General features: G+C 33.4%; 1 protein-coding gene across 1 annotated transcript in view; it reads right to left on the minus strand.

The window, feature by feature from the left end:
• LOC114328682 (zinc finger protein 91-like) overlaps positions 1-25,271 on the minus strand; it is a 68,450-nt gene that overhangs the window by 14,410 nt on the left and 28,769 nt on the right. The window contains exons 2-4 of the mRNA XM_028277603.2: positions 13,785-14,555; positions 6,609-6,825; positions 731-2,470 (exon numbers count right to left, since the gene is read on the minus strand). Of these exons, the coding sequence (XP_028133404.2) occupies positions 731-2,470; positions 6,609-6,825; positions 13,785-14,555 (2,728 nt within the window). The remainder of the gene's footprint in view (positions 1-730; positions 2,471-6,608; positions 6,826-13,784; positions 14,556-25,271) is intronic.

Consider the following 25,271-nt stretch of genomic DNA (forward strand, 5'->3'; position numbering starts at 1 on the left):
TAGGTACTGTACACCCTACTAAATTATGTTAAATAATCCTTTCTGGTTAATACCAGAGGCGTACGACAGGGGAAAGTGAAGGGTTGACCCTTCCCAAATTCTACGCCACCGACGTAACTGCTATTTTAGCATACTTTTTAGATTCTCCAATACTTTCTATGCAATTAACATACTCTTCATTTGTAACGATAAAGTAATTAGTTTTCGAGATATTTGAAGTTAAAAATGAAAAGGCACAGTTATTTTGATTAATGTGCTCCTTCGTTTTTAGCTTCAAATATCTCGAAAACTAATCGCTTTATCGTTGCGAATGAAGAGTATATTATTTACATAGAAAGTATTGGAGAATCCAAAAATTGCACTAAAATAGAAATTCCGCTAGTGGCGTAGAATTTGGGAGGGGTTAACCATTCACGTTCCCTAGTCGTGCGCCTCTGGTAGTAGCCAGAAACGTTTGTTTAACATAATTTGCTAGGGTGTACAGTACCAGCACCACGTACCAAATTTCGTGTTGTTGTTCCATGCGTGTCAGGAAATATTCAAAAATAAATAAAATAAAAGTTTAACTTTGACACCCGGTATTTCGGTTATTATCAACTTTCGTACTAAGGTAAGTTAGCTTAAATCCACCTATTTTAACATCAGGAATTTACGGTTAACCTCTGGCCCATTCTTTACCAAACACCCTGTATAATAGAAGATATGAATTCATTCATACATTACAACTTACCTTCTTCATCACTATCAGTGTCGTCGTTGTTGTCGTGTTCGTTCTGTGCAGCTTCGTTCATCGCAGACTTAATATGGGCCATAATACTGTTTCTGAGCGCGGCAGCATTGGCGCTGCCCACTTGGCCTCCGTGAGCAGTAACGTCACAATGCGCCTGTAATTGAGCATCATTATCAAACACTTCCAAGCACGTTTTGCAAGCTCTGAATATTCTACCATGCGATTTGTTGATGTGATCATACGTCTTCCACTTCGATCCGTAATTCTTCCCGCAAATCGGACAGGAAGTTAGAGGCGCCAGCTCGTTTTTGTGTACCAGTTTGACGTGATCTCTCAAAACGTGCTGATTTTCAAACAACTTCAAACAAATCCCACACGACAGACTCAATATCTTTCGATGTAAACTGAGTATGTGCATTTTGAGTTTTATTTTGCTCGGGAGTGAATCGCCGCAGAACTGGCAGATGTGCGAATCAAAATGATTTCTCACGTGTTCTTGTAGATCGTTTTTGCTTCTGAGAACATTTGTGCATATTCTACAAAACAGAGGACAACCTGGATGCCTAAACCTGATATGTGAAACGATTTCGCATTTACTTTGTACTTTTTCGGTACATATTTCGCAAGTGTACTCAGAATGATAATTGATGAGATGCTTGGCGAGACTCTGACGATCTTTAAAGATCCTAGCACACGATTTACATCTGGTTAGCAGATCTTTTTGCATCCTCGGTCTACAGTTCTTCTTGTGCTTCTTCAACAAAAGTTTTTTATTAAAACCCTTCGAGCATTTTGGACATTTAAAGTCGCCTTCGTTTATTGGAGGAGTATAATTGGTTATGATATTAGTGTACATGTCATGGGAAGAATCTATTTCTTTGGGTTCTCTGAGATTGTCATCTTTAACATCATCATCGTACTCTTCTTTAATGACTAGATCGTCCTCTTGATCCGAGTGGTTAGAATTTTCATCTTGATCGCTAGTATACTCCAGTTCCTCTTTGATAAACTTGTCTCTTATAGACAAAAAATCGAAGGAAGAAAATTTGAGTGAATTTTCTTTTTCCACCAGTTCGGCAGAGGAAGACTTTTTCCCGCCTTTCGCTAGATGGATTTTGTTAAAATGCTGGGAAAGATGGTATTTGGAAGCCGAGGTTTTATAACACAGCTGGCAAGTAATGCTTGGATGGCCTTTGTGCAATCTGTTAACGTGTTTCCACAAATGAGAATTTCTACCATAAAACTTATTGCATAGATCACAATGGAAGTTACTGTGTTTATTTCTCCTGTGCGCACTAAATTCCTTAAAAGAATAAAATTCATTCACACCACAATCTGCACAACTCAATCCTTTGTATGGTGTATTACCAATCGCCTCGTTAATATCAATAAAGTCTTCGGGATCGAACATCTTCATCTGTTTTTTACAAGCCTCGATTAAAAAATCGTGCACCAAAACGTGGTTCTCCAGCCACTTGAAGTTATCATCTCCATATTGGCACACCTGGCAGATATATTTGGTAGAGGGTAGTTGAGTGTTGGAGCAGCTCTGCAAATGCACCTTTAGGTTCATGTACGAAGAGCACTGATGCAAACATATCCCACAAACGAAACCAGCGATTTGTGCGTGTTTGAGTCTTAAATGCATCATCAGATCTTGCTTACTCGTGAATACATTGGAACAATTTGGACAATACATGGAATGAGGATCCTGTTGAAGGTCACAGAACTGGTTATTTTCTAAAACAGAACACATTCTTCGTGTCAAAACAACAAAAACTTTTGGTAAGTAATGTGGTTAATACATCTCAAATAACTATTATGGGTTGTCTTTTTAGTTTTGCATATTCGCGGTGTACAAGTACTTGGAGGGGATACGAGAAAAGATCGTGCAAATATCGGAGAAATCTTGAAACTTTCTTAAATAATTCATATTATCAATTGAAATTGTCAAAGGACATCGCACACATCTTATGGAAAATATAATGTCACTCAAATTCAATAAAATTTATACGAATAGATTCGTTTTAAATTAACGGTCAAATCTTATCATTGCGCCAACTCCATATCTTCAATAATAAGAGCAGAAATTGATATAAATAAATCTGAAATCAAATGGATACGTACATAAGTTAGAGAGAGAAAAAATATTTTATAATACCCAAATTGTCGGTACTCCATAAATCAGCGGATTAGTTTCACTAATCCGCTTAGGCCCAGCGGGGTTTAAGCTCTTTTGAATAGCACCCAGAGCAATAGTGATTGCACCTGACACTTTTACTGACTAAAAAATTTGATTTCGATAAACTTTAATTGCAATTTGCGCCGTAATTAATCATAATTAAGAGTTGGCGCAATGATAAGATTTGACCGTTAATTTAAAACGAATCTATTCGTATAAATTTTATTGAATTTGAGTGACATTATATTTTCCATAAGATGTGTGCGATGTCCTTTACGTATATTTCATACCTACTGTCATTGAAGAAGAAAAACTATATGTTGCTCCACAATATTGATATGATATGCAAATGTTATATAAAATTAAATTTAATTAATTGTATTTTGCTTGCAGTACTGCATTAATAATTAATTTTATTTACTACATACAATAGGGATGTTCACTAATTTTTAAATATATGTAGTTAATTGCAATAGATTATAAGATATATAAAAACGTATCAATCATAAAACTGTTTAAAAATGTATATTTTTTAAGATAAATGAGTTCATAATGTTGATTTTCTTGGAGGCTAGAAAAACGGTACCCTGCATCGAGACTACGGTCTGTGATGTCAGCAGTCGTATTGTCTTTGATCGACGAATAGTTTTGTATACTTATTTACGAAGTTTATTTGAATGTGTGCAGTTCTTTACGTATTTAATTAGTAAAAATGAAACCAAATAAGTGGTGTTTTATTCCTTGGTGTGTAAATACCCCTAAAAACAATTGTGACAAGATTTTTATTACAGTTCCAGCTAATTTAAATCGTAAAAAGACACGTAAAAAAGAAGTATGTACCTATCAATAAAAACCAAGCTTTTCTCTTGCGAAGATCACTTCTTTATTGTAAGTTATGGATCTTATCCTAAATAAATGAGTTTTTAAATAAGTACATACTCTTTTTTACCCAATTCTATTATATGTTTTAGATTTAAGTTAGCTTGGTTATAAAAAAATAAATTATAAAAATTCTTAATACCTACAGCCGAAAACTTCGTATTTTGGACTTCTAAATATCTGTTTCTAAATATCCAGGCAAAGAAATGAGTTAGCAAGAAAAATTTTTACAAGTACCTAGTTTATGATCTTTCAATTTGTCTGGAGGTTTAAAAGTCTTGGTGTCCATAACGTAGTAATAAAGTACATATTTATTACCGACAGCCCCATAAACTAGACATTTAAATTAGTAGGCAAAATCTGGGGCAAATGCTATTTAAATGCATAAATGTTTTCGAATCCTGAGAAAACTAATATTTTTGAACAATTTGAACGCAGAATTAAGAATTACATTATTACTAAGGGCCGAAAATCAGTTAGAATAAACAAAAATTTTCCTTTGAATGGAATATTTGAAATTAAAAATCACACTTAATTTTCTTTTTTTTTCGCCCCTGTACCTTATTAAAATAAACATTCCACTACTCTGTGGTTGATTTATTTCTTTACAAGATGACAATAAATCAGACACCATTCACCATTGTTACATGTACAGTAGGTAGATTAAGCGAATCAGCTATTTTAAAACATTTCATTTTATTTATTTATTTGTACTACCCAAAATATGTCCTAAGAAACAGTCTATCCACTTTAAACTAAACAAATTCACCATAAAACTCCACGTTAGCCCTGATAAAACAATAAGGGAACACAACCCCCCCCCTTTTATCTATGGAACAAAATACAAAATAAAATGACCCGAACTAACGTCAAACGGGTAGGATCACAAGATTTTCATAGACAGGCTTTTTTAATTTTCTTAATATGTTAGACAATTATTCCTAGGGTGTTTCTTAACCGTTTTACATGTTTAAAATGACTATTAAATTTTTTGTGAACATCCTTATTGTTTACCTTTTAATAACATAACCTCAGTCTTAATTTTTCTTCTTATACTGTGGCCTTGACAATTATCCAGCAACCAGGGCTAATGCAATTGGTCAATACAATTAAAAGTGCGAAAAAATTTGCTGAGCTATGAAACCAGGTGTCGCTTTTCCGAACTTGCACGGTCCCAATAGCCATAAAAACAAAAAATATATAGAATTTAAAGTATTTAATTGCTTTCCAAATATGTCCCACCAACATAGATACATTTTGCATACATTCAAACCAAATGGTAAAACAGTTATTCCAGTCTTCAGTTGACACCTGCAAAATAGCTGTTTTAAAGACATCGATGGTTTCTTCTAGCGACTGGAATCGCTGCCCACGCATTAAATTCTTGATCTTTGGGAACGTGAAGAAGTCGTTAAGACTTAGATCGGAGCTATACGGTGGATGCTTTAACAATTCGATGTTTTGAAGCTCCAAAAACTCTATTGTCTTTTGGGCAGAGTGAGCACTTGCATTGTCCTGTTGTAGGATGATTCGCTGTTGTGTGTTGCTTTGTCGGAGTTTCGCGATAACTTCTGGTAAACAAACGGTTATGTACCAATCAGAAATAACCGTTCTTCGATATTCTGAAGTAATTGTTGCCAGATGACCAAATTTTGACACAAAAGTTGCGACTATTTTCTTTGACAGACTTCGAGAACAGATCACTTTTATTGGTTTTTCCTCGTCGTGAAACACCCGTACAGCGGATTGGCGTTTACTTTCCGGTTCGTAGAAGTAAATCTAAGATTCATCGCCACTAACAATACTATAAATGTTTTTGAGCTTCCTTTGTTGAACCGTTCCAATGTTTTTCGACACCAATTGACGAGAACCGGTGCCGCCCAAAATCCCGACGGCCAAAACACCGACACGCCAGAATCCCGACAGACTAAAATCTTGACATGCAACAATCCTCGCATAAGTAAAAATTCCGACTTTTGTTTAATACTTTTAATACAAAATACTTTTGTTTAGTAACAAAAAATAAAAAACAGATAGCCATAAACAAAAAACAAGAAATAAATGTAATTATATTTTAAAAAGAAACTTATCAAACCTGTCGGGATTCTGGCCTGTCGGGATTTTGGCCCGTCGGGATTCTGGCCTGTCGGGATTTTGGCCTGTCGGGATTCTGGCGTGTCGGGATTGTGGCTGTCGGGATTTTGGGGTAGATCCGACGAGAACCACTTTTGCTCTTCTGTGGGCAAATGGGGGATACAACGGGAAATCAACTTCGCAACACCCAGTTCTTCATGTAGGATATTCTGAATCTAGGTCTTTGAAATGCCCAAAGATGCCTTTATCTCCCGGTATGTTACACGGCGGTCATCCTTAATTAGCTGATGAACCGCATCAATTGTTTGCTGTGTGACTGATGTTTTGGGTGGACCTGGTTTGGATTCGTCGCTAAGACTGGAGCGACCCGTTGAAATTCGCAATACCAGCGGGAAATAGTTGACTTGTGTGATGCTTCATTCCCAAACACAGAAACCATTTCAGCGTGACATTGCTGTTGGGATAATCATATCAGAAAATTGTAAAAAAATATTGCTCGAAAATGTTCTCGGCTAAGATCAATTTTTCGACCGACTTGCTAATTTCAAAAGTTCATTGTATTTACACGACTTGTTGTATCGCAATGAAAATCTGGATTTATGTCCACAAAAGATTGAGGTTACATTTGTGTCGGAAGATTTTATTGGTGGCGCCCTCTAAGCGGCTATATGCAATACTAAAAAGACAAACCTCTTAACGTCAATGTATAGTTGTAATACATACCTAGTGAATCAGTCTTTTTGAGATCAGATATTTTAACGAGATTTGGTAACTTCTTTTTGCTCTTTTCTGGAAAAGACTCCCCCGATCCGGAAGACACAACTTCGGACATGTCGATCCCGTGGAATTCAAAAACATGGGCGGCTAGAGCCGATGGTCCAGAAAAGTGAGTATCACACAATAAACAACTTTGCGGTAAAGATGACAGCAGGTTTTCGTTCTACAAAAAGAAAATATGTTGCTAAAATACGGTTCTTTTTTCTCTAAATAAAGATAAAGGGACCACCACATAAGTTTGGTCAGCCTGGGTCAGACCTACAATTGCCGTTTTTTTTGTTAAAACATTAATAGGTACGAGTATCCTATAGGTATGAGTGACCTCTTCATTTTTTTTCTCTGCAACTTCCTTATCTAAGTTAACCAAATTCTGCACTAATGTTGATTATGTGTCAGAGGCGTAGCTACCGCCGTATCAATTATACGGGGCCCCCGACATTCCAGAGCGCCAGCGCGGCAGACCGAAACAAAATTCAATTTAAAAAAATTTAACAAAATATTCTACAATTATTTCACTATTAAAACTCTTTGAAACAGTGTATATTGTTTGTATATCGACATTTTCGTGTAATGGATTCTTTATTTGTATATAAATTATATTTATCTATGTTCTATTCTCTGCCGCTCGCCGTTATTCCATAACAACAAACCTTTTTTTGTTTTCAAGCTACCTTTCATTGTCCATTCACCGTTGGCTGTGTGTGACATATTGTATAATGTACAATGCCAAATTGCAATTTTGTAATCGCTTTACCTTTGCATTTTTGAAGCAGTGTGTATTGTTTGGGTATATTTTCGTGTAATATGTTCTCTATCTATAAATTGTATTTATGTATATCTGTTTGCCGGCCGCTCGCCGTTATACCATAAGAACAGAGCTTCTTTGTTTAAGCTCATTTTCAATGTCCATTCACCCTTGGATTGAAAAAACTGAATTTGTTTTCAAACAATGAGTTTCAACAATTCAAGTCTATTTTTCGACTTCGATTTATTAGAGTTTATTAATATTATTTATATTTGGGTGTTATAAATACACGCAAAACTTATTAGTTCCTAAAGTTGTATGGCATTATGTAATTTGCAATTTATTTAAATTTTGCAATATATTGTTTTGTTTTATTATATCATTATCTTTTATTTTGTATTAATATTGACGATTTATGCAATTTCAGTAAACTGTATTTGTTATTGTTTTTTTTTTCGACTCTTTGTAAGCTTTGTCCATAAAATTGTAAAATTTTCAGTGACGATACAGCATGTTTCCATTATATTCTGTACAAGCATTCTTGCTTTTTGAACATTTTTTTTAGCATCATCCCATATCAGTCGTGGAAAAGGGCCTCGCGACAAACCTTGATATGGGGCCCCTGTGGGGCTAGCTGCGCCACTGTTATGTGTGTATTTATCTAATGCTAGTATTTATTTTTGATTATTGATATTGATTTACCCTTAAACCCAGCCTTAAATACGATAAGGCGTTATTGCTAAGTCAAGCAAATTCAGAATTCGCGGCTTAGGTTCTCTAGTGTTATATCTAGGCTTATGTTCACAGGTTATGGCACTAGAGAAGTTTTACTTGAGTAATTTTTCTTAGCTAACAAATGCATCACATGTTAGGGCAATATTTAAAAATTAACGGTACTTATCACGGTAACGCAAACTGCCTTGTGGTGCTCTTGCTAATGCTGAGCTAGCCAAAACCGGAAATGGTGATAACGACACAGGCGCACTATGCAGATTCTAAGGTAAGTAAATTATATTCCACAATGAAGACAACGCCTAAAGGAACATGTTAGGCCAAAAAACAGATTTTTCATTTTTTTAGGGTTATGGCACTATTGAAGTTGGGGTGCGATATATAGCGCAGTTGACATAAAAGGTACATAACCTAAATTAAATGTAATTAACAAAAATATCGATATTGAAATATCCTAAGCAGAACAATACCTATGTTGGTGAACAAGACTTACATAACTTTAATGGAACCAAATAGCAAAAGATCAAATAGAAAAAATATTTGAAGATACAGATTAGACGAGTAGTGAGACAGGGTTATGTCCTTTTCCCGATACTGTTTAATTTGTACTAGAAATCTCTTTTTAGGAAAGTATTGGACGACGTCTAAAGTGAAATCAAGATGAACGTAACTACAATAAACATCAGGTACGCAAACGACACTGTCCTAATAGCAAACAACGTACCAACGTACATAAAAAATAATAAATTCCGTAGTCTGTTAAAATACTACGTCTGGTCGACTCTCCTCTATGTAGTTGAAACGTGGACCCTTAAAACATGGATCTACCGGAGGATTCTCAAGATTGTTTGGATATCGCATACCTCAAACGAAGAAGTGCTGCATAGAATAGGCAAGGAACGAGGAATTTTTAACACAGTCAAAGTTAAGAAAACATACCTAGGCTACAGATTGAGAAATGATAAGTACCAATATGCTCAACTAATAGTGAAAGGAAACATAGAGGAAAAGAGAAGACTATCGTAGCTAACAAACATTCGACAATGACCAGGGCTAAATTTTGAACAGCTGAAGACAGAGAGTAGTTTGCAATTGTAGTAGCCAACCTTCACTGAGGAGAGGACACTTTAAGAAGAAAAAGTCTCCACAAGGAAGAATTTCCTGTAGCTGGCTGTATACCATTAATTACAAGTAAATTTAATGAAAAATTCGTCTTGGTAAAAGGTATATTAATTTAAAAAGCCCCTAGAAGGACTACAAATATAAAAATAAAACGTTTTCGCTCTGTAACAAGAGCATCATCAGTGTTACAAGAACATGGTGAGCCACTCAAAAATACAAAGATTAAAACCTTTTAAAAATAGACTAAAAGTCTTATAAGTGTATACATAGTAAAATCCAAAGGATGGATATAGGTATTATATCCATCCTTTGGATTTTACTATGTATACACTTATATAAGACTTTTAGTATATTTTTAAAAGGTTTTAACCTTTGTATTTTTGGGTGGTTCACATGTTCTTGCAACACTGTTAATGCTCTTGTTACAGAGGGAAAACGTTTTGTTTTTATATTTGTAGCCCTTCTAGGGACTTTTTAAATTAATATACCTTTTACCAAGACGAATTTTTCATTAAATTTACTAAGAAAAAGTCTGTTATTAGCTTAAGTTTTTCGAAAAAGAATAGAGACCTTCGAAATGTATGTACACAAGATGATACTGTGAATTTCATGGATGCAAAAGATCACCAACGACGAGCTTCTCCAGCGCATTAGTAAACAAAAAGAAGTATTAAACATCAAGGAAAGAAACATGCAGTATAGTCGAAGCAATAAAGCACTGAACCCCCGAAAAAAAAAAAATCGACAAGACTGATCTTAATAATTATATTTGCATTCGATTCGTGAATGGGCCGGGAAACTTTGTGACCCCTAGCTATGATAGTACGTACTTTAACGGTAAAATATTGCAAAACCTCTAAATTTTAAAGAACCGCTTGGATTGACATAAAATTTAGCATCCATATAGCTAACAAGTTAAAGGAAAAAAGTGATATTGTGCCAATGTGTGCTTTTACCCTGGGGGTGAGTGTCAATCCCTGGGGGTGAAAAAAACATGTCGAAAATAAGTCCGGAAATCGATAAACTGATTAATTCTAAGCAACTTTTGTTCTATAGAGTTTTTTCACCAAGGCAATACTTCTCGAGTTATTTGCGAGTGAACATGTTCATTTTTCAACAAAATAATCACGTTTTTTCGGAAATAACTTAAAAAGTAAGTATTTTGTCGAAAAAAACATTCTTAGCAAAAATATAGCCTGTAAAAAAATGAAAAAAATGATGTATACACCAACTCTCTTTGCCTAGTAGAACCAGAGTTACAGCTAATGAAATATAGGTTCATATTCGTCAAATTCCAAATGGAATACTTTAACGTGAAATAACCAAAAAATGAAGCACTTTTTGGGGAAAACTCATTACAACTTTTCGTAAAGTGTTTAAAAAAAGCTTTATTTTTGTTTTATAAAAAACATTTCTAGCATCAACAGTAAATAAGTTACGCTCAAAATAAAGTTGGTTCTTTTTTTTTGTAAAAAAATCGTGAAAATCACCCCCTAATTAGCACCTCAAATAAACTTAGGGCCGGTTGTTCGAAAGCTAATCAACAATGATCATTATCAAATATTTAATTACTGTCACCAACTGTCAATGTCAACTTTGTTTGGGTTGCTGAAAACATAATATGAAATTACTTAATCAATTATGTTAATAATTGTTATGTTAATTGATTAACTAATCTCATAATTTTAATCAATTATGTTATCAGCAACCCAATAAAAGTTGACATTGACAGTTTTGGTGACAGTAATTAAATATTTGATAGTGATCATTGTTGATTAGCGTTCGAACAACCGGCCCTTAATCGTTACCACTTCACAAGTTTCTTTATTCGTGTATGTATTGTTTATATATGATCTGTAAGTTTCATCGGTTCAACGTCCTTATTTTTCAAAGGGCTGTAGTTAAAAGGCCTTGAACGATTCTCTAATCAGGAGTGTATGCAAATTGAGAAACACCAAATCTTAACCAATTTTTGTCTTACAGAAAAACAAAAAAATACGAAATATTCAGAAAAGCAAAGCCGACTTTTTTTAATGTTTGAGATTTTTGGTATCTCTAACAAATTTTAAGTTATTTAAAAAAACATTTTTTTCAAAATTAAAATTTTTTCTTTAAAACCAATTTTTTTCAAAAATAAGTACTTTGAATCGATAAAACCTATAGATCATATTATAAACACAACATAATTAAAGCAACTTGTGAAGCGGCAATGATTAATTTCATTTTTAAGTGGTTAATTAGCGGTTGATCTTCCCGATTTTTTTGCCAAAACAAAAGAGACGAACTTTATTTTGAGCGTAACTTGCTTAAATTTGCTTCTAGAAACTTTTTTTATAAAAACAGAAATAAAGCTTTTTTAAAACACTTTAAAAAAGTTTTAATGAGTATTCCCCAAAAAGTGCTTAGTTATTTTGATATTTCACATTTAAATATTCTATTTGGAATTTGGCGAACATGAACCTATTTTTCATTATCTATAACTCTGGTTCTACTAGGTGTAGAGACCACATGCGTACACCATTTTCTTGTACTTTTTTACAGGCTATATTTTTGCTAGGAATGTTTTTTTTTTCGATAAAGTACTTACTTTTTGACCGATTTGCGAAAAACTGTCTAAAAACGTGGTTATTTTGTTAAACTGGATTGGTTTGGATATACCTGGACATTTGGACATATATCACCCCCGGGGCAAAAGCACACATCGGCACAATATCACTTTTTTTCGTTACCATGGTAGCTATGGGTATGCCAAATTTCATGTCAATCCAAGCGGTTCTTTAAAATTTACAGCAAAAACCGTGAAAGAATGTACTATGAGATATTGAAAAACTGCATACAAAAAATGCATTCTTAAAGTGCATCTCAAATAGACAATAAAAAAAGTTCAGAACTCATCAATTATCGGCGGAAATGAGTTCAATTTTGTTACTCGGGGGTTTTTGGGATCGCTTAAAACGAATATAACGTCGTAGGTGATCTCCGGAGTACCTGGTTACCAGGGTACCACTGTTTACCTCGTCTTGTGAGGTTTTCGGCAAATGCATTAAAAACTTTACTCAGGGGTTCATTAAAAATCATTACTCGGGGGTTTTTGGGGTCGCTAACGACGAATATGACATCGGAAGTGATCTCCGGAGTACCTGGTGCCTAGGGTACCTACTGTTTTCCTCGTTTTGTGGAGTTTTCGGCAAAAAATCTATTAAAAAATTAGTCGAAATCATTACTCGGTTGGTTTTTGGGGTCGCTAGCGACGAATATGACATCGGAAGTAATCTCCGGAATACCTGATGCCCAAGGTACCTGCTGTTTACCTCGTCTTCTGGAGTTTTCTTCACATTCATTAAAACATTAGTCAAAATTCATTACTTAGGGGTCTCAACTCCACAAGACGAGGTAAACAGTAGGTACCCTGGGTACCAGGTACTCCGGAGATCACTTCCGATGTCATATTCGTCGTTAGCGACCCTAAAAACACCCCGAGTAATGAATTTCGAGTACTTTTTTTAATGAATTTGCCAAAACTACAGAAAACGAGGTAAACAGCAGATACCCAGGTTACCAAGTACTCCGTAAATCACTTCCAATGTCATATTCGTCGTCAGCGACCCAAAAACCCCGAGTAATGATTTTTGACTAATTTTTTAATGAATTTGGCGAAAACTCCAGAAGATGAGGTAAACAGTAGGTACCCCGGGCACCAGGTACTCCGGAGATTACTTACGACATCATATTCGTTTTCAGCGACCCCAAAAACCCCCCGAGTAACAAAATTGAACTTATTTCCGCCGACAATTGATGAGTTCTGAATTTTTTTTATTGTCTGTTTAAGATGCACTTTAAGAAATGCATTTTTTGTATGCAGTTTTTCAATATTATCTCATGGCTAGGGGTCACAAAGTTTTCTGGCGCATTCACGAATCGAATGCAAAAAAAAAATATTAAGATCCGTCTTGTCGTTTCTTTTTCGGAGGTAAGGCCAGTTTTAGTGCTTTATTGCTTCGCCTAGTAGTTGGCTGTTGTATTAATAGGTGTATAGTTTTACAATCAAACTAAGTAAATTACAGGGTACAAGGTCAGTAGGAAAAGGCAAAAATGCATGACAAACGGACCTTAGGAAGTGGTGTGACCACTGAGAAATCTTTCCTACTGCAGTATCCAAAACTTGTTAATTGCCATTTGGATTGGAAAGATTCGGAAAGACACAACATTCGATTTGTAAGACCTTGTGTTATATTAGAGCAGGATCCGTGATGGCTTGTTGTTTTTACGACAATTTTTTTAACATAAATAATAGACTAAACTTGACAAGAAAAGTTGCATTCAATCACGATACTTAGTTTTAACAATAAATTCGGCAAACTGGGCTTCATACAAATTAATATTCCCATATAGTGGTCAAATCAGAAACAAAAAATAATAGAGCAATGTTTCATCAAGGTCAGAATATAGTTAGCAAACTTATAACACATAATGAAAAGTTTCTAAGCTTAACGAAACTGCGCTGATACAATGTACATATTTACTTGTTCAACAATCTGCTGATTTTCAATTTCCTCATTAGCTGCATCATTAATCTGAGCAAGATCCGTCCTATCAGCTTGTTCCCTGCTTTCGAAACTAAAATTTTCTTCACTAACGTCTTGAGTATCTAACTTCTTTGGTACTTTATTCTTTCGTCTGTTACAATTATCGAGTTTGTAAATTTTTGGCTTGCTGGTTTCTATAAATTCGTTTTTTCTTTTCAAATTTTTTCTTTGGGATATTTCTGTTATCAAATTCTTTTCGGAATCGTCGAAGTATTGCGATTTGGGAGGAAGCACTGGTTTACTGGTGAAGGCTTCGACCAGTTTGGAGATCTGAGTAAAGGATTGCAGTTTATCGCACAGAGTGACCTCTCCCTTGTTTTCGAAGCATTCATCCAGACTAGAATCGGATTCAACGTCATATTCAACTAGCCGAGTATCAGTTTTGATGTGTAAATTAAGAGGGGTTTCTAAGAAATTAAGAGTCAGAGGAAAACTCTGCCTGAACTCATCGAATCCACCATTTAATCCGGTTAGAACATCTAAACGATCTTCGGTCTGGTTTCCCTTGTTGATCTTCCTGTGGTTGAAGTCGGTGTAGGAGCTCTTGTCTCGTTTCTGTTTAGACTTCAAACAAGAATCCTGTATATCGTACTGGGCTTCTAGAATGATGATGTTCTGTAAACAGTTCTTTATGAATGAGTAGAAGTTGTCTACGTTTTCCGCACATTCTCCGCAGATGGTATCTGGCAGAAGACAGTATGGAGTGACCTAAAAAGGCAGTTCAGTTAAAAATTACGTCAGTAAACTAAGACAGATATTAATAGGATTAGTAGGTATTTGTACATAGTTACATTTGCTAATAATACGCAGTGATATATGTAAATACTATTGCGTATTACTACAAATGTGTAAGTCTTATTTGGTACGCTTCATTTAGTTATATTTTTATTATCTTTTTGTATTTTTAGACAAGCTTTCAGTACAGTACAGTATACATATTGTATTGCCTTTGCTTATTTCTATATCTGCTCTATACATAGGATCTAAAATTATTGACATTACAGAACAATGGCAAACGTTTTCTGTTTATGAAAACAATATATTAACCCCCCGGTGTCCACACTGCGGTACTCCGTGCCGCATTTTAAAGTTTCAATAAATTTTACCAATATTCTTTTGTACACACCCCTATCTATTTAGATATGTACGAGTGACTATCTTTAAAACACTACCTGCGGCTATTGCATTTTCTGAAGTGTTTTATCAGTTTGATAATATCAAATACCTATAATATTATTATAGGGCAGTCAATGAGGGTATGTGGCTCCGAATTCCATCCTACTATATCGATTTACGTGATATTTTCACAGTAAGTAGGGAATAGCCCAAGAAACAAAGTCTACCCTGTGCCGATGTGTGCTTGTGTCTTGGGGGCGGTTCCCATCCCTTCTCGGGGGTGGAAAATTTTTTGCTTAAATAACTACGGAAGTTGGTAGAGAACCTAATACTAAGCAAAAACTGTTCTATAATTTTTTTTTCGAAAACTCAATACTTTTTGAGTTATTCCTGGTTGAAAACTGGCCATTTTCATTGAAACATAACACCTTTTCAAACGGTTTTTTGCGAATACCTTAAAAACTATGCATCTAACTAAAAAAAACCATATAAAACATTTTTGTAGCTTATAAAATAACAAAGAGATTCTTTCCTTTATGAATCTTCTAGTTATAACACAAAAAGAGATATGGTAAGTGAAAAAAACTTGTTTTCTTGGTGCATGCTCAAATCAGTGTATTTAATAACTTGAAATAACAGAGAAACGGTCGATGTTAGGTGTATAATGCTACCAATAACTTTTGTTGTGCTTGAAAAGACCTTTAAAATAAACAATATTAAATGTCGATTACTTACATTCAAACTATGCGAGATAAACTGTAAAAAAATGACAACGTATTTTAAGAAAAAAATGAGAAGTATATTTAACCCCTCATCCACAAGAATTTAAATGCATCGTTTTCCTTCTACAATACATTTTACTATAGTGTTCGTCTTATGTTCAAAAAGTTGGGCGGGTTTAAAATGAATGATTTTTGAAAAAAATAAGATCAAATTATTGAGCGCATTTTTAAATTTTCTTAAAAATCTTCCTATTTCTCCATGTAACTCGAAAATGATAAGAGATGCCATACAAAAATGTAGGTTTCTTCTAGATAAACATTTTGATTTTATTTTTTATAACAGTATCTCTTATCATTTTCAAGTTACATGGAGAAAAAAGGAAGATTTTTAAGAAAATTTAAATATGCGCTCTATAATTTGATCTTATTTTTTTCAAAAACCATTCATTTTAAACCCGCTCAACTTTTTGAACATAAAAATAACACTGTAGTAAAATGTATTGTAGAAGGAAAACGATGCATTTAAATTCTTGTGGATGAGGGGTTAAATATACTTCTCAATTTTTTTCTTAAAATTCGTTAGTCATCAATTTTTTGCAGCATATCTCGCTTAGTTTGAATGTAATCGACATTTAATATTGCTTATTTGAAAGGACTTTTCAAGCACAATAAAAGGTATTGGTAGCATTATACACCTAAAATCGACCGTTTCTCTGTTATTTCAAGTTGAATACACTGATTTGAGCATGCACCAAAAAAAACAAACTCTTTTTACCTACCATATCTCTTTTTGTGTTATAACTAGAAGATTGAAGAAGGAACGAATCTCTTTGTTTTTTATGAGCTACAAAAATGTTTTATACAATTTTTTTAGTTAGATGCATTGTTTTTAAGGTATTCGCAAAAAACCGTTTGAAAAGGTGTTATATTTCAATGAAAATGGCCAATTTTCAATCACGAATAACTCAAAAAGTATTGAGTTTTCGAAAAAAAAATTATAGAACAATTTTTGCTTAGAATTAGGTTCTCTAGCAACTTCCGTAGTTGTTTAACCAAAAAATTTTCCACCCCCGAGAAGGGGTGGAACCGCCCCCAAGACAAAAGCACACATCGGCATAGGGTAGACTTTGAATAAGGAGATATTTTCAGGCTATTCCTAAAATTTCATTAAAATCCATGCAGTAGGATAGAATTCGGAGGTAATAACCTGTTCTTGCTATCATTGACTGCCCTATTAAGCGTTGAAGTGATAGCTGTTCAATAAATTTTTTTGCAAAAATCAAAGTGAAAAAAAAAATTCAGTGCAATGTGTGTTTATAAGACTAATGCAATTATTTTGTATTTAGGTATTTTACTTTTGGGACGTTTGTGAATTTTTTTTGTAGTAAACATTTTCTTTATTCAGATTACATTGTATAGTCTAGGCGCCAAATAGAGGTCACCGTGTCATTTTCAATTCTGATGGACAAACTCAACGGTTTTTTATGGATTTTTGGCTGCTGATTACGAATTTCGAGGGGGGATTTCGATCCGAGTGGTCAAAAAATTGTTATAAACAATTTAATTGTTTATAAATTGTTTATAATGCTCTGGCTCATAAACTAAAAGAAATAGAAAAAAATATTTCAAATAAAATTTGTTCCATAATAAAAAACGAAGAAAGAACCGTTTACTAAACTTAAATCCGACAATCAGAACTCAAGATATTGTAAAATTAGTGCACAATGCAAATTTCAAATTGCAAAATAAGTATTTTTCGAAGCTTTATCGATCGTAACTCGGCTTCTGCGCATGCAAATGAGCCCTATAAGGTGTCCTTTTAAAGCTTAATTAAGAAGCTTCCAAACAAAGTTTGTTAAATTATCTGATCTTCATTTGTTTAAAGTTATACCCGTTTGAAGTTATAATTTTTTCAAAAAAATTGTACATTAATTTGTTTATAAAGGTTTCAAGCAAACTTGAGCTATAAACATTTATACTTGAATTAACAATAATGATAAAACAACTCAAATGGAACAATTTGAGCTTACAAAAATGTTCGTAAGTTATTTTTGGCTAAGATGTCGACAGTTTAATGGCGCGCTATGAGGCGCAAGATTGGCTCACAGTCAAGAAAGTTTTATTTATTTATTTATTTATAGTACTATACAATTGACCTGGCCTCTTGTGACTAATCCAGGTCGTTTCCTGATGGGATTACAGTAGTTTATTACAATATTATTACTTTAAGAATTTTTTCTATTTGACTAATTAACAATAGCCCTAATCTACTACTAATTATGAAAACTACAAATTGTAAACAATTCTAATAAACAATTCTAATAAACAAATAACAACAACTAAACAAAAACTAATAAACAAAATATAAATTATTACTTTTTTTTTGAACATATAATTTTTATAAAAGTGCTCCCATTTCAAAAGTCAAGTAAGTATGTATTCTTCGGACTGGGACGTTTCGCCGTCGCCGTTTCGCCGTCGAGCCACTTCGCCGTCGGCCGTTTCGCCGTCGAGCCAGTTCGCCGTCGGCCGTTTCGCCGTCGAGCCAGTTCGCCGTCGCCATCCCGGCATTGGTTAAGTTTACAAGAACGTGATAACATACTAACTTTTTTTTATACTAAATGTCAGTGTAAATAAAATGCTGATGTTGGTAGTTAAACCAAGTTATATTTTCGTATTCAACTATGCATTGTTTTCGTCTGAAAAATAAAATATTTACAGTATTAAAAATATGACTATTATCAGATTCCCGGAAATAAACAATATTGAGAAAAGGGATTTCAATTTCAATTGTTTTTACTGTATCAAAAATAAAAAACTTCATTATGCAAAAGTGTTCGAAATATAATCGTTCGAAAACCATTCAAAACTTATATACAAGTAATGGCGACGGCGAAATGGCTCGACGGCGACGGCGAAATGGCTCGACGGAGAAATGGCGACGGCGAAATGTCCTAGACCCTGTATTCTTCGACGCTTTATCGATCGTAACTCGGCTTCTACGCAAGCAAATGAGCCAATATGTGATATCCATATAAAAATGGATCGAGTTTTTTTGCAGCATCATCATTGCATATAAAACGAGAATTTATGATGTGGCGGCATACACACAATTGACGGGCCTTGATGATGCTGCAAAAGAACTAGATCCACTTTATATGGATATCATATAGATAATTAGACTCTGAAGCCTGAAAAAGTTTTAGTTTCACTGCCTACAAGAACAGACTTGTACCACCATGTAACTGTTAAAATTTGGCTAAGAACTTATGCAGATGTAAAAAAGCTGATATTCCCTGTATATCTCTATGCAGATTTGCAGATGCATGAAAAAAATGTTTGTAAAAATGGTACTAATAAATAATATCAACTTACTTTTTAGTTATACTTCTGAAATATTAGTTTTTAATGTTTTTTTCTCATTTAGTGCAAAAAATAGAAGACAAAGTAAATAGAATGAAAGGTGTTACGAGGTACAGTATGATGATTTAATTATAAGAATTATATGATAAAATTTTATTAGGATCTTCAAAAATGAAAAATGAAGATAACGTATGTATACATAGAAATTATAATTTGCATCGAGAAGTTAGCGCGTGAACCTTTACGCGGTGAGCCGATCTTGCGACTCTTGGCCAAAAATAAACTTATGAACATTTTCATAACCTCAAATTGTTCCTTTTGAGTTTTTCTATCATTATTGTTCATTAAAGTATAAATGTGTATAGCTCAAATTTGCTTGAAACCCTTATAAACAAATGAATGTACAATTTTTTTAAGAAAATTGTAATTTCAAACGGGTATAAAACAAATGAAGATCAAGTAATTTAACAAACTTTGTTTGGAAGCCTGTTAACACATTCGCGGTCATGACTGCATATGAAGTCATTTACTCCATAAGAATACGTGTATAAAATGACAGCGTGTCCGCGAATGTGTTAATTAAGCTTTAAAGTGACACCTTCTAAGACTCATTTGCATGCGCAGTTAACCGAGTTAATAAGCCGAGTTACGATCGATAAAGCTTCGAAAAATACTTATTTTGCAATTTGCAATTTGGATTGTGCACTAATTTTACAATATATTGAGTTATAATTGTTAGATTTAAGTTTAGTAAACGGTTTTTTCTTGGTTTTTTATTAAGGAACAAATTTTATTTGAAACATTTTTTTTCATCTCCTTTAGTTTATGAGCCAGAGCCTTATAAACAATTTATAAACAATTAAATTGTTTATAACAATTTTTTGACCACTCGGATCGAAATCCCCCCTCGAAATTCCTAATCAGCAGCCAAAAATCCATAAGAAACCGTTGAGTTTGTCCATCAGAATTGAATATGACACCGTGACCCCTCTGGCGCCTAGACTAGTTAGACTGACTCTTTTTTTTTATTTTGCGCCTGAGTCGTCACATTATGTTAAAAGTCATACAATAAAATGTTAATAATAACGCTTTTCTTTTGTTATTCTAACAAATTTTTATTATTTTTAACATGTAATACCGTTTTTATTAGGTACCGTAGTGTGTCCACTCATGTAACTTTACTGGACGTGGCTACCGGAGGGTTAATATGACCGAATGGTGGACAGAGGAGATATATGCAAAATTAAAGAGATGAAACTTATAATGGTAGGGGAGCCCAAGTGGGAATTTTTAGCGTTACTCGAGCGCGTCAGAAAATCATATGGGGAGAAACCTTGTACCCTGTAAATGTACCCTTACATGGACTTTTAATGCAGGGGCGTACGTTGGGGCAGTCCGTATAAAAATATATCCTTAGAAAAACTCGAAAACGTCAGATGAAAATATCAGTGTATATTTAAAAAAATCTGACGATTTGAGCAGGGCGTAAGAAAATAAGCAAGTCACAAATTTTCACAAAAAAGCGAATATTTTCCGAAATGAACATCAGATCGAAAAACTGGAAAATATGTGTTCAATATTTTTCAAAAATTTATCTAATGACACCAAACACGATCCCCACGGAGATGTGCGTCACTTTAAAATCTTAAGTAGGAACCCCCATTTTTTTATTGCAGGTTTGGATTCCTTACGTAAAAATAACAACTTTTATTCGAGATCATTTTGGAAATAAATAAATAACACGTTTTTGGAAATAAAAATTAAATTAAAAAATGGAAAATCCCCATTAAAATGGAACACTTAACTTTTTTTGGCGTTAGGACCAGGTCCCCATGACGCTTTAGTAACTGAAAATTCAGCATCCAAGGCTCCCCTAATATAAAGAAAGCAAGCCAAAATAGCAGTCAAAGATGCCAAACAGAGGTCATGGGAGGAATTTGGGCAGACAATGGCAAGAAACTACAGGGAAAATAAAAAACGCTTGCATACTTGCATGGTACTCTAAAACAACTAAGACAAAAGAATGTACACATAACGACGAATTTAATAGATAAAGACGGAAATGGAATAACAGAAGCTAAAAAATAATTTAGTTAAGATATAAAATGTGTACCATGGTTGCGCATACCATGGACCGCACATTGCACAAATAATTCAATACATACTAGAAGAACTTAAAGTAAAAACTAGACTCACCACAACTATCAACCACAATATCCTGATCGAGATATTTTGGACATAAAATTAGAAGAAGAGAAAGCATGGAACGAATGATAGTTGAAGGAAACGTAGCATTTAAAAGATCCGGAGGAAGATCTCCACCACAGTGGTCGGACCAAATAAAGAACATGACTGTTTACTCATTCTCCGAAGCAAAACAACATGCATAGGAGAGAGATAACTGGACAGAACTAGTCAGACAAATTACATGATATCACTACATCCTTACGAAGGAGAAAAGATAGAGGAGGAGGATAAGATGTGTGCCATTATTAAGTATATACAGATATATGGGACCTACAGTCCCTGGCCATAATATTATGACCACCTATGAATTTCTACAAAAATCAACTATTTAATATTTATATATTTAATAATAAACAGCAATAAAATATTTGAAAATATTACATATTATTTATATTTTTTTAACAATTTGTTCAACTTCTGACCATAATCAGATGGAAAATATTTGGGAGCTTTTAAAACGAGAAATTTCCGATGAAAAGGTCACTAACGAAATTGTTTTGATGAAAGGACTAATATATCGTTGAAACCACAATGACAAATTGAAGCAAAAAAAATTAACTGCATTCAAAGTATGCCAAGACGGGTACTAGCGGTAATCAAAGTTAGAGGGGGCTCAGCAAAATATTAAAAAAATAAAAATATGTGATATTTTTAAATATTTTATTGGTGTTTATTATTAAATATAATACATTTAATAATAAATTTAATAATAAACAGCAATAAACCATTTAAAAATATTACATATTGGTATTTTTTTAATATTTTGCTGAGCCCCTCTAACTTTGATTACCGCTAGTACCCGGCTTGGCAGAATTTGAATGCAGTTAAATTTTTTTGCTTCAATTTTTTGTTTTTTTGTTTCAACGATATATTAGTCCTTTAATCAAAACAATTTCGTTAGTGACCTTTTCATCGGAAATTTCTCGTTTTAAAAGCTCCCAAATATTTTCCATCTGATTAAGGTCAGAAGTTGAACAAAATATTAAAAAAATATAAATATCTAATATTTTCAAATATTTTATTGCTGTTTATTATTAAATATATTATAGGTAATGAATAACATTAACATTGCATAACAAACTTAAATTTAAAAATCATATTTTAAACAAAACGTACTTAATGGAATAGTTGATTTTTGTAAAAATTCATAGGTGGTCATAATAAAATGACCAGGGACTGTACAGTGTAATGTCGATTTAGCGTTACGTTTGCCATTGTCTTACTCTTTATATTTTTGTATTATATTTATTTTTATGAAAAATTATAAATATTAAAGTTAATTAGCTTTATTACTAATTAATTAACTTTATTACTAATTAATTAACTTTATTTACTATTTTGTTGTTAAAGATTTTCTTTAAATTTTTTATGTTCTCAAAAGCATTGTATATTTATTAACCTCACTGAAGATACCAAACAAAACATTGATTTTAAAATCTGGAAAATAACGTCGAAATCAAAAGCTATTTTTAAGCTGCACTTCACATATAATTTATGAGTTTCGTGACTTCCGTAAACTGAACTAAACAAAGAATAAATTTTGAGCTAAATATTCGTCGCTAATCGATGAAGAATAAACGATTTTAATAGAAGAAAAGTTTATCAATATTTATTCTTCCATGATTTTTACGAGACTTATAACAAAAGGTTAAACAAAAAAATATTAAGTTAAGTTTGGAAAGGACTTGATGAACGATCATGTATAACATAAAATCAATAACACAAGTTTTCAACAAAAAATATAATACCCCAGGAAACGAAGCATTTGAAAATCGAAAAATACTGGTCGCTATTTTTCAACAGGAATATCTGTGGGAAGTCAATACAAAAGACATATATGTCTAGTCGCAACATAGGGGGTCCCGTGGGCACTTTTAGGTCGCCGCAATTTGATGGTTTTTTGGGTAGCTGAATCCAATGGAAGTGGTCTGGAAGCCCAAATGTGGTGCGTTTAAATGGTATTAACAAATTAGGATAAAATTAGGTATTTTTGAGTTAATATTAAAAGCCATGTAAAGAAATTGACAGTTTTAAGGTCTTCTGTGGTGTATTTTTGGTCGCTGAATCGAATGAGACTAGTCGCGATTACTCAAAATATGTTCTTATTTTGTTAATAACAAAATAATTGTTTATTCGCCGAAAAGTTCGAAACGCCTCATCTACAGCAAGATTGTAGTCTTTTTCATAGTATTTTTATACGCTAAATCGATTGTCACTATTCGTGATAGCTTAAACCACGTTCCGACTTTGTTATTAATAAATTATTGCAAAAATAACGGTTTATAGTACGTTTACTCACGGTTTTGCTCTAAATTAAAAAAAAACACCTGGAATGACATGAAATTTATCACACACGTAGCTAACATGTCAAACAAAACAAATGATATTGTGCCGATGTGTGCTTTTACCCTGGGGGTGAGTTTCACCCCGTTTTGGGGTTGAAAAAGGAAACCTTTAAAGTAAGTCCGGAATTGGATAAACTGATTAATTCTAAACAACTTTTGTTATACAGGGTGTTTCATTAATAATTGTCCATATGGTAACTGGAGAAACCTTAGCACAAAATACGAAGATTTAACCTAAAACACTTAAATAAAATGTGGTTCTTTACTAAGTTACAGGGTGTTTTATCTAAAAATTAAAAAAATATTTTTGCTCAGAATTTTAAAACTATTCGACGTATCCTTTTCATACTTGGCAGGAAGTATAGGTACTGTACAAACTATTAAATTATGCTAAACAAACGTTTCTGGCTATTACCAGAGGCGTACGGCGGGGGAAAGTGAATGGTTGACCCTTTCCAAATTCTACGCCACTAGCGAAATTGCTATTTTAGTTCAATTTTTGGATTCTCCAATACTTTCTATGAAAATAATATACTCTTCATTTGTAACGATAGTCATTAGTTTTCGATATCTTTGAAGTTAACAATGAAACGACACGGTTATTTTGATTAATGTATTGTGTCGCTTCATTTTTAATTTCAAATATCTGGAAACTAATCATTTTATCGTTACGAATGAAGGGTATATTATTTATATAAAAAGTATTGCAAAATCAAAAAATTACACTAAAATAGCAATTTTGTCAGTGGCGTAGAATTTGGGAAGGGTCAACCAGCCACTATCCCCTGTCGTATGCCTCTACATACCTACACTTTCTGCTAAGTATGATAAGGATACGCCAAATAGTTTTAAAGTACTGGGTACAAATGATTTTTTAATTTTTAATCATTATGAATCATATCATAAATTAATCAAAATAACTGTACCGTTTCATATTTAACTTCAAATATCTCGAAAACTGATGACTTTATCGTTACCAATGAAGAGTACATTATTTACGTAGAAAGTATTATCTAAAAATGGCACTAAAATAGTAATTCCTCCAGTGGCGTAGAATTTGAGAAGGGTTAACCATTCACCATCCCCTGTCGTACGCCTCTGGTAGTAGCTAGAAACGTTTGTTTATCAGTATTTAGTAGGGTGTCTAGTAGTCGCACTTTCTGCCAAGTAGGAAAAGGATACGTCGTATAGTTTTAAAATGCTGAGCAAAAATAGTTTTTAAATTGTTAGATAAAACAACCTGTAACTTAGTAAGGAACCACATTTTATTTAAGTGTTTTAGGTTAAATCTTCGTATTTTGTGCTAAGGTTTCTCCAGTTACTATAAATATGGACAATTATTAATGAAACACCCTGTATACAGTTTTTTCACCAAGTCAATACTTTTCGAGTTATTTGAGAGTGAATATGTTGATTTTTCAACAAAAAAACAAAAATAACTCGAAAAGTATTGACTTAGTGAAAAACTGTATAGTACAAAAGTTGCTTAGTATTAATCAGTTTATCCACTTCCGGACTTATTTTAAAGGTTTCTTTTTTCACCCCCGAAAAGGGGTGAAACTCACCCCCAGGGTAAAAGCAGACATCGGCACAATATCACTTGTTTTGTATGACATGTTAGCTACGTGTAT

This window comes from Diabrotica virgifera, chromosome 3 (genome assembly GCF_917563875.1).
Source record: "Diabrotica virgifera virgifera chromosome 3, PGI_DIABVI_V3a".
NCBI classification, from domain to species: Eukaryota; Metazoa; Arthropoda; class Insecta; order Coleoptera; family Chrysomelidae; genus Diabrotica; species Diabrotica virgifera.